The sequence below is a fragment of the Myotis davidii genome, unplaced genomic scaffold (assembly GCF_000327345.1).
Source record: "Myotis davidii unplaced genomic scaffold, ASM32734v1 scaffold520, whole genome shotgun sequence".
NCBI classification, from domain to species: domain Eukaryota; kingdom Metazoa; phylum Chordata; class Mammalia; order Chiroptera; family Vespertilionidae; genus Myotis; species Myotis davidii.
In genome coordinates, this window is record NW_006292908.1 from 206737 (window position 1) to 218075 (window position 11339).

General features: G+C 39.2%; 1 protein-coding gene across 1 annotated transcript in view; it reads right to left on the minus strand.

The window, feature by feature from the left end:
* DSC1 (desmocollin 1) overlaps positions 1–11339 on the minus strand; it is a 21172-nt gene that overhangs the window by 5225 nt on the left and 4608 nt on the right. Inside the window, exons 4-11 of the mRNA XM_015565691.1 lie at positions 11143–11262; positions 10178–10333; positions 8604–8748; positions 7042–7208; positions 6534–6668; positions 3631–3816; positions 2319–2578; positions 2026–2168 (exon numbers count right to left, since the gene is read on the minus strand). Of these exons, the coding sequence (XP_015421177.1) occupies positions 2026–2168; positions 2319–2578; positions 3631–3816; positions 6534–6668; positions 7042–7208; positions 8604–8748; positions 10178–10333; positions 11143–11262 (1312 nt within the window). The remainder of the gene's footprint in view (positions 1–2025; positions 2169–2318; positions 2579–3630; positions 3817–6533; positions 6669–7041; positions 7209–8603; positions 8749–10177; positions 10334–11142; positions 11263–11339) is intronic.

Sequence of the window (11339 nt, forward strand, 5' to 3'; positions counted from 1 at the left end):
TTATGAATTCTAGTTTCCATCGTAACTTGTCTAGACAATCAACATTTGTGGAATGAATTAGTAGATATAAATTCTTGTTTGACAGCATAGTTGTGGCTTTGAACCAGTCAGATTTCACTTTTACTTAGACAGGAGCAGCAGTTCACCCAAGATAGGGAATAATGGCAATATTAATTCTGTCTCTCAGTTAGTGGTTTCCCCATTCTTTGGTAGTTTTTTGTTTGTTTGTTTGTTTGTTTTGTTTTCTATGTTGAAAGAACTACATTAAAGGTAGGTGAGCCAGTCTCAGCCTCTGCCTGACCAATGTTACGGCCAGACTGGACACCATTAGGGTTGCAAAATGCCCTCAGGAAACTCTGAAAAAGAAACAAGTCTTTTACTTGTTTTTAAAAAACAAGAAATTACATGGCTCACAGGGTGCAGTGGGGTGGGGTGAGGTGGGGTTAGGTGGAGGGAAGGGAAGCCTGAGAGCAGGGTGAGGGGGATCCTAGGGGCTCACAGCTCATTCTTTTTTTAAAAAAATTGTTTTATTATTATCAGAGAGGAAAGGAGAGGGAGAGGTAGAAACATCAATGATGAGAAAGAATCAATGATCGGCTGCCTCCAGCACGCCCCACACTGGGGATCGAGGCCGCAACCTAGGCATGTGCCCTGACGGGGAATCCAACCATGACTCCTGATTCATAGGTCGATACTCAACCACTGAGCCACACTGGCTGGGCAATACCCCCACACCTTTCTGCAACTCTGGTTTCGACTCTGTCCTTGGGACATTCACAGCCTCAAAGTCTGCTTTTCAGGCACCATCCCCCCCTTTTCCCTTCCCCAGAACTCTGGCGTTTCTTAATCTATTCTATTGATTTTTTACAGAGAGGAAGGGAGAGGGATAGAGAGCTAGAAACATCGATGAGAGAGAAACATCAATCAGCTGCCTCCTGCACACTCCCACTGGGGATGTGCCCGCAACCAAGGTACATGCCCTTGACAGGAATCAAACCTGAGACCCTTGAGTCCACAGGCCAACGCTCTATCCACCGATCCAAACCGGTCAGGGCCCAGGCTCATTATTGGTGAATTTAAAACATAAGCACAGGAATGTAAAGAGCGAGGAGTGGGGAGAGCAGTCTGGCTGCAACATATTTATTCAAGACAGACAGCCATCTTTGAAGCAAACCTCGAGTCCAGCACTGCATTACGAAAAGAAAAGCCAATGGCCAGTAAAGACACTAACCACACAACACTGTTCCATGTTCAGAATGGCTTCCATCTGCAGGATATGCTCACAGGTTTTGAGAGGCTACTTTATGACATTTGAAAAACATTTCTTCACAAGACAGGCTCTAGAACTAACCCTGGCAAAGGATTGCAAACTACAGCAAAAGACTTGTTCGAGAGTCATTGCTTGATCATTTCTTTAGGAAATAGGACAAAAGTTTTATTCCTCATGGAAAAAACAAACCTGCCCTGAACCCAACTGTTTTAAGTGGTTTGAACCTTTTCAGCCTGATCAAGACATAGTAATCTAGCCTGGACGTGGTGGCTCAGTGGTTGAGAGTCAACCTAGGAACCAGGAGGTCATGGTTCGATTCCCGGTCAGAGCACAGGGCCAGGTTGTGGGCTCCATCCCTGATCGTGCAGGAGGCAGCCCATCAATGATTCTCTCCCATCATTGATGTTTCTATCTCTCCCTCTCCCTTCCTCTCTGAAATCAATAAAAACATATATTTTTTAAAAGACATAGTAATCCCAATCTATAATTCTGGAAAAAAGTGGCAGTCCTTGAGGAAGCCCCATGTCCAAGGCAGAGGTCAGTAATATTGAACTTGAACTTTGGACTCCCACATCCGGCTTTGCCTTATCAATGCACTGGGGGCCTAAATTGGGTGGTCTCCAAAAAGCAATGCAATCATAATGCAAACATTTTTTGCAATAAATTTTGATCTGGAAATAAGCAAGTTTTCCCCCCAAGATTTTCTTTAAACCATATCCTATGTTTATATTTTATTTCTATAAAATTGCACCTACCTGCATCGGTTGCAACCACAGAAACATTGTATTGGTCGTTTTTCACAAATTTTGATTCTCTATCTAGCACTTTTACAGTTTTCAAGTCACCAGTGTTTTCGTTAATTTCAAACCAGTTATCTTCATCTCCTAACTTCTTATACCTAATTTTAAGAAATCAAATGTAAATGCTCAAACCAAAAACGGACATCATCTCAAAACCTGTCATTTTGAAAAATATATAGAACTTTCCTAAATTTGAAGTCAATTGACATCACAATTCAAAATAAGGAGCTTTTTGAAAAATGCATTACCTTAAGCCTTCGCTGCTGCGTGTTTCTGGATCCATGGCTTTGTATCCAAGGAGTTCTTGGCCAGCTGGGAGGCCATCTTTACTCTGAATGACTTTTACGGGTGGTTGGCATTCAGGGCCCTCATCGCTGTCTTTAACTTTAACAGTGACAGTTGTCGTGCACATAGAAGGAGGTTGTGAGTTTGGTACTTTGGAGAACTGTGCTTCGTTAACTACACCAATTTGCAAAATAACTTGGCGAATGGCTTCATAGTTCAATGGCTGTTAAATAATAATACTTTAGTTAGTCAATATAAAACACTATAGATAGAAGACTTATAATCATGATTCCAACTTTTCAGACAAAAAGGAATATCATTTTTATGTACACAATGTTACCAAAAGAAGGTGCTAATGTAGTTGAAGACTAATAATTAGCTTCATATCATGACAAAGACTGTCACATGCAAAATTTCTGTTTTTAAAATTTTACTAATTTTTCTTCACACTTTTTTGGGGGGAAGGTCCTGCCTTTGTTTTTCTTTTCATTTTTTTTCATTTTAAGTTTAAATATTAATAGGGATACAGAATAAGTGTTTGACTAAATTCAAATAGATTACCATTTATTTCATTACTTATCAGATGGCATAACAGTGATAACCAAAACAGCAAAAGTCCCTTCAAGCTAAGTATATAAAATAGATAGACTGCTAGCATATGAGATTTGGCTATAGTGGTGCAGTTATCTGAGTAAATGAGTTAAAAGACATAATTATATTATTTAGCAGCAACTTTCAAAGCACATTATATTTGGTTTGCTTAGTTCTTAAACAAAATGCTTGGTCCTGAACTGAATCATTAGAAAGAATCCAGAACAATAGTTAAATAATTAGAGACTGAAATCTATCAAGATAACAGAAAAAGAAAACAATAGATAGAAATCTGGAAGTTCTCCTCCACCCCCCCCCCCAAAAAAAAAGACAAGGAATATTTGGACAAACAGGTGTCAAAGAGTGCTTCCAAAGCTCATATCTGGTTACTAAGCCAACATCTCTCCGCCGTGGCTCGCTCATCTGTGGAACAGTGAGTTCTGAGCCTGCTATGCCCTTCCTCTAAGAGAGAAAATGAGGGTGAAATAATAATAATAATAACAACAACAACAATAATTGTTTAAACCACTGTAATCATTGCAGCATTGCATTGTCATTCTCTAGTCATGTGACACAGAAACGTGTATATATATATGCCTATACATCAATTAAGTTAGAATTTTATATATCTATTGATAGACACCGATTAAAGTATTGCTAGATTATTATCTTTTGTTTGTTTACCTTGACAACACACAAGACTCCTTCATTTGTATTTGGGTCTGTGCTGATTTTGAAGTTTCCGTTCTCATTTCCCTGTAGGATTGTGTACACAGCCTTTGAGTGAGCGGTGTTTGGCAGGTCCAGGTCATGAACCTTCATTCGTAAAATCTCAACGTCAATTCTGTTTTCTTCTACTTCTGCAAAATACTAAACAAGTTGCCGGCTGTTATTATAAATGTATTGCTTTAACAATATGATTTTCTCCTCTAAAACTTATATTTAGAGTAAAAGAAAGCAAAGTAATATGGAAATGTGCAATCACATATTGGGAAGAATTATAGTTTACTTCTTTCCTCACTATTTTTTCAAATCTTATTGACCCTGGAAAGACTAACTTATACCTTAACTTTCCTACTTCTCTGAGGCAATTTTCCTACTCATATTTGTCTCTATTCTGAATCTATAACATTTACAGTTCAGATATAGCAAGCAGCTAATAAATGCTTTCAGATATAGCAAGCAGTTAATAAATGCTTTATAGTTATATATTTAGCCTTCAATATTTATAGATTATTATATCCTACATTGATTTCTTATTTTTACTAGGTGATCTGTTTATTATGCCAATTATTTAAAAATTTACTTTTGATTCACTGGCAAACACTTTAAGAAAATAGTTTTTCTTTTTTTCTTTTTTTTTAGAAATTAAATCAGAGTTTCTTCCCACCTCCAAAAAATAAGTAAGGTTATGGAAGCATCTGAGACTAAAATAGCAGTAAATCAGAGTCGGCTAGAGATGCAGGGTGAACTCAGAGAAGGAGGTCAGCCCAGAGCTCTAGAAGCAAAACAGATCTTGAGTCTAACGCCAGTTTTCCTCCTGCGGGCGTGTTAGGCTTCAGAAGTAAAAGTAAGTAATTTGTGTTTTTGCCTCCCTGAGAACACTTATGTGAAGTTATTCAAAAATTAATAGCAAAAATTTAATTAATGTCATTTACATTCTATAACCAAGGACAAGTTGGAAAAAAAATAAACCTTATTTCAGATTGATTTAAATTGGCTAGTTAAAATAAATGAATATTCATAAAAACTTTGTTGTACTGGGCAGGAAACTGTTCCTGAAGTATTAACTATTTTTTTAACAAATGGTTTATCTCATAGTTCAAAAACTGCTTAACATGCAATGAATCCAAAGTAGTCATATTTTTGTGCATAAAATTAAAATAAAAAATTATCAAGACTGCATTGCAAAATTTCCAAAAGCCTCTTAATATCATTTAAATTAAAAAGGAAGGGGGATAGTGGAATAATCCCCTGTGAGTAAATTACATCAAGAAAATTTTACTTTAAAAATTAATTTTTCACTTGTAATGCTGAGGACAAGACACCCATGAAAACACACGTGGTGTCTAAGCCGAAGGAGAACGGTTTGGGCACAACGAAAAGAAAGAATCCCAAGTCTAATTTTAAGTAAAGACTTCCTTATTAACCTTTGGCTGATAATATGTTTGTGTATTTCCAGAAAATCTCTCCAAGCCCGTGTGGATTCCTGCGGCCATGAATCTGAGAGAGGAACTGACAACACATGAAGACAAGGAGAGAGACATTCAGAGGTGGAGCTGGTGAAGACGCCTTGCCACGCTAGCAGTCGGCAGCTGTGCGTCGCTGCAGGTTGCCCAGGACCAAACCAGAGAAGGTCGGACCTGCACTGCCACGTTTGCCCTCCATCCAGAACTAGCAGATCAGTGCTGGCACGGACACATGAACTGTTGGGCATTGAAATTGGGACTCAAAGAACTGTTGGCTCAGAAAGAAACTTACTTCAGACTGATTCATCTGCCTGTCAGCATAACCACTATTGCTTATCTAATTTTTGTTCTCATATGCTTGTTTCTAGTCTGCAGATGCGGAATGAAGAGTCTTAAAAGGACTCGAACCCTTCAGGCAGCAGTCACCTTTCAAGCATTATTAAGGAAAAGTGACGGGGGAGATGCATGCAGCCTTGAATAAAAGGTTGGTAAGGCCTGGGCACCAGTGGAAGTACTTTCTCTTGCATTGGGCTTTCCCGCCTGGCCCCCCAATATTTCCAAATTATTATTTCTTGTCTCTTCTCTTTCATTTGTGTGTGGCTCCTCTCCCAGATCCTGAACCCTGAACCATGCAGGACGTGGGGGAACACACATACCACATCCTCTCACTTGGTTTATATGAATGAGATCAGAAGCACATCACTTAACTGGCCTTCCATTCTCTCATAAGAAATGTGGAATCAGTCCTATCCTTACAAGTTACAGCAATTAATGTAAGACAACTGTATGGATGGCTCATCACTGCGGGTATTCCCTTCTTTGATTTGTACTCTGATATTCATTAATGAAAAAATGAAGACCACTTTCTAAAAGGACCAGAAAGAAGAAGTATTTCCTGGAATGTTCCTCCTATCTATGCTTCCTGTTTTGTGTAGTGCTGAGGGGAAAGTTCGCTCCACACCTGACGTGTGAGGGGCCTGCCCAGAGACTACTGACTCCCCAGCAGAGCAAAGGGATGCAGTGCGTCTTTTTTTATCCCTAAGATGTTGAAATATAAGTGACACAGAGAGAGGGCCTCTTCTCCTTCATCCTATGAGAGGTATTTAAATCCAAAGGAATCTGATGCCACAGCATGGCATCCAAGAACACACTACATACATGAACGGCTTCAGGGGCCAAGCAGCTTTCATGTGGCCAAGGAAACAGTCATTTCCCTCTATCCTGAAAAACTGGCAGGCACTTCAGTGATTTTTAAAGAAATCCTATTATGTTTGCCTATTTATTTTGAAGTGGTAGCTATTAAAACCAAAATTGTACTCTCACAGAGCTACCACATTCCAGATTTGTTTTTTGAAGAGGTGAATGAACTTAGATAAGTGAATACAGAGATATACTCACAGCATTTTCTGTAAAATACGGTGAATTATCGTTTTCATCTTCGAGTGAAATAGTGATTGTTCCTGTATTAAACAAACCAAAATGTTGGCCTCCCATGTCTCGAACCTCCATTATTAACTGGTATGTATCACATTTCTGAAAAAAGGGAAAAGGAACATTGATGAACATCCCCTCCCCCTAAAAAAAAATGAGCAAAACTAAAAGTAGAGAGAGAGATTGGTCAGTCAGAACAGTGGGAGGCTGATAACCTTTCAAAACTTTTTAAAAGTCATTTTTTTCTATGTCGGCATCCAGTCAAGCCAGTAACCTCAGGTGAGACCCCATCTCACACTCTGTCCCTCCCCAAATCCTCTGCACAGACGAAGGAAGCGAGCGGAGGAGCCCTAACCTAGCGGAGGCCTGTTGGGAAGCATGCTTGGAGAGCGGCCCGGGGCCTATGTAATTCCTCCGGGGGCTCATTATCAGTTTGAATATAGGCTAGTGACCGGGAAAGTAATCGATTCATTACTTCTCTGTCCAGTAAGAGTGAGGTTGTGGTGATGACGCCCGTGTCTGGGTGGATGGAGAAATGCCTGGGCTGGTCCGGGATTTGCTGTAAGATTTTAAATTTCAGACGAGTGTGGAGGGTGTCAGGTTCGTCGAGGTCGATGGCAGTCACCTTCCCCACAGAAGTCCCTGTTTAAAGAAGTCCGATTTGTCAATAACTTAAATAGCAGCGTTACAAACAACAGGAAAAGCAGGGCATTGCTGTAGCATGTTCTCCCCCAAACCACAAGTGTATCTTTTATCGGTAAGTGGAAGAGTGTAAGTGCTCTCCAAAACTCTGAGCTTCCCTGCCCTGACCGGTTTGGCTCAGTGGATAGAGCGTCGGACTGCAGACTGAAGGGTCCCGGGTTCGATTCCGGTCAAGGGCATGTACCTGGGTTGTGGCCACATCCCCAGTAGGGAGTGTGCAGGAGGCGGCTGATCGATGTTTCTCTCATCGATGTTTCTAACTCTCTATCCCTCTCCCTTCCTCTCTGTAAAAATCAATAAAATATATTTAAAAAAACAAACACAACTCTGAGCTTCCCTGACTTTGAACGTTCAGCTAAGGGACTGCAATGAATAACATGATTTGTGGGCTAGATCTAGGAGAACATTCACCCCACCCTTGGTAACAGTGGTTCTCCAACCCCCGCCCCCCGTTCACAGGCCACTTTTGGATGGGACCGTCTCTGTATACCTTGTTTCCTTTATAGTTCAACCTGATGATGTTAATTAGAGGAATAGTACAGCTTTGCATATGATAAAGATGTTATGCTTTTATATTTTAATAAATATGCTGAATTATTAATATATGCAAGTAATTATTAATCAATGTTAGACACAGACATTTTGCCTCGGGCTGAGCTCTGTGGCCCAGAAACCAGTGTACTGAATGTGGCTGTAACAAGCCGCTTATTTGAGGAGAATAATATTAAATATACACATGCAATGGCAACAGACTAGAGGAGCTAAGAACAACATTTCTTGCAGGTTTTTTAAAAACGAGTCAGTCTTGGCAGGCCCCTGCGTGTACCCAGATCACAGTTTGGGCAGCCCAGAGCACCAAACAAGTTTAGGTTATTCTTTTCATTCTGTCTGAAAATATGCCCAGTAAAGCAATGTATACTGTTATAAGTCAGACTCGCCGTTCCATCCCATAATATATTTCTAGGTCCTTAAAAATGTAGCGAGACTTTATAAATATTCAAATGATTCTGCTTTATACATACACCTGTGACTGATATGTACCAGGTCAAATTAGAAAATATAAACAGCATTTGTCACACATTCATATTCATTGTGGATTAACCTAACAAAGTTAGTGACTTTATGCATTAGCTGCCTCCTATATGTGCATAGCAAAATGAGCACCAACAGGTTTGCATTGGGGGAGGATATGATCTCATCAGACTACAAAGTTTTATGTGGAATATCCTTGAAAGGCAAGCGTTGAAACATGTTTAGCATAAACTGCTTAAAACAGTAATGAGTTACTCAATTGGAGCAAAAAATCTATAGTGTGTTCCTAAACTGTGAACTTACCAGTTCTGCAATTTTCCGGCACAGTGAAGACAGTCACTTTGTTTTCAAAATACGGGGCATTATCATTATCATCTTCAACCTTGAACAGTAAGGGGAGTGGGTACTCGGGTGCGTACCCATCGGCGGTGGTGGCGTAGGCATACACCTGGAAGGCAGACAGACACCAACAGCTCACTCTTACATAACACATATGCACAGAATTAAACCTGGCCGCTGGGGAAAGACAACATGTCTAGAAGGTGTATGTAACTAAGAACTTAGGCCACGGAGAGACAGCACTCCAGCACGGTCTAGGCCAGCTGTATGGCTTCAATCTTCCCTCAACACTCATTCTTCTCCCAGTGCCATGCACGCCAGCTGAGTGAGGCGGTCCATTCCCTGAGCTAACTGCATGCTGTTCTTCTCAGTAGAATGCATGTAGACTTCCCCCAGTTATGCTAATAACAAGTTTTTTTTAAGTTTATAAAAAAACAATTCTATTTACTTGCAGTTGATATATCAACTATCTCTGGGTGACTCAATTATTTTTTTCTCTATTTACTTGAATTTTCTCATTTTTCTACCAAAAACATGCATTTCGTATGTAATAAAAATGCCAATAAATACATACACAACTCAAAATGATATACCTTGGCAGAAAATGCCAGCATTTAATGTCCTTTCCCTTTAAACACCATCAAATTATTTCTGTACTTTTATGTGGTTTGTGCATGGTTAAGTGGTCAATGAATGGTTCTTGAGTTCAATAGGTTTTCTTCACTGATAGAACCAACTAAACCTGCCCAAAATGAAATCTATGTTAACTCAGTTCTTCTCCATGCAACTAGCTCTCCCTGATTTCCCTACTGTAACCATCTTCTAAAATGAACCAGAATTAAAATTCCAGGTACATAACTCCTCCCTTTCTTTCATTAGCCTTTTTAGTCAGTTGCCAAATTCTAGCATTTATGGCATTTCTATGTCCCTATCATCTATCTTCTCTGTGGCTGGGCCCCATCTCAGAACGATTAAATCAGAATTTCTGGGGATAGGCCAGAGCAGCATAATTTTTTTTTAAGTTCTCATGTCATTTATAAAGTACAGGCAGGGTTGAGAATAATTCAACTATGTTATTGTAGGGAACTTTGAACTCAATAAAATTAACTGCTGTTGTCCTCGGATTCCCTAGATCAAAACCTGTCCTTTAAAATTCTGTCATATTTTCTATAGTTCTCCCCCCACTTGTCTGCCCTTTTCTACCCAATATGTCCCATGATTTTTAAATTCTTATTCATATTCTGAATGTACAAAGCCACAAACTCTATAGGGAAGAATACATATCCATTGTCTTTCTTCATCAATGGCATCAATAGAAATTTGAAGTTTATATTACACATTATCTATAAAAAATATGAAATCAAATTATTGATTCTTCTAATACATAAACAATGCTGAAAATATTAAAGCCGTCATAAACAACATAATTCTTAAGGACACATATGTCATAACTTAATCAATAAAAAGTTAAAACAAAACAATTATGAACAAATATATAAATAACAACCTCAAAAAAAAAAGTAATCTAATAATCTTACCGGGAACTCTTGATATTGTTCACGATCTATGCTTCGTGTACAAAAGATATCCCCAGTGTCTTTATTTATGAAGAACAAATTGAAGGGCTCTTTGTCCACTCCTGGGCCACTTATCGAGTAAAAGATGGTGTAGTTCTGTGCGGCATCAGATTGGACCTACAGCAACGAGTGACAATTTAGGATAAAAAATATCTTCAACCTAAAATCTTGTCATGGTTGATTTGTTTATCACCTGCTTTCTTTCCTACTAATCTATTCTTTCTTTCCTCCGTTTATCTACCCAGTACGCCCCACGTTTTTAAAATTCTTATTCATATTCTGAATGTACAAAGCCACAAACTCTCTCACTAACTTCATCCCAAATTCTTTTGTGTTATCTGCATACTTAAGGAAAATTCATGGAGTTAAATATACTTTTATAATTCTTATCCACTTGTCCCTATTCCTATATAAATGACAGTAATAGTTTTGGTAATTTTGAAAAACTTTGTGATTAAATAAGGGAAAAATACTACAAGTTTCTTCCCACAATTAATTCTTCAATAGTTTTAAAGCTGGCCTAGATTTACACACCAGCTATGGGGCGGTGACGCTACCTTTGCGGTAAACAGAAATATTGGACTCTTTTTTGGAAAGCTTACATGAGAAATGGAAAGTTAAATTATGCAAAATGGGTAAGCATGCCCTCTGCACGTGAGTGCTAGGATGGTAGGGTATTTAGGAAAATCTGGGTATAGGCCTAAGAGCCCCAGAAACTCAAAATACGAAACGTTCTAAGTGCTAACTACAGTTTCTGGAGGAAAGCAACAAATTACACTGCCTCACTTCCACAGGCCCTTACTCTGGTAAATAGATGATCCTTATTAGTACCAATAAGTTCAGTTACTGCACAATTCAAACGGGAAATGTAAAAGCAAACAAACAAAAACCCTCCAACGTGTCAAATCAAACAATATGCAAGGTACCTGCTGGACGTGCTGTGGGAATGGGCCTAATGAGTTCTCCATCAGGGAGCACGGAATCGGGGCCCAGCGCCTCTTGCTGCGCCTGAGGGCTGTGTTTTTGGTGTGTCTCTTTCTCAGAACCTGTGTTTGGTGAGAGAGAGAGAAATGTAGCACCACTTGTCATTCTGGGAACTGTGATTCTAACATTTATATCAGCA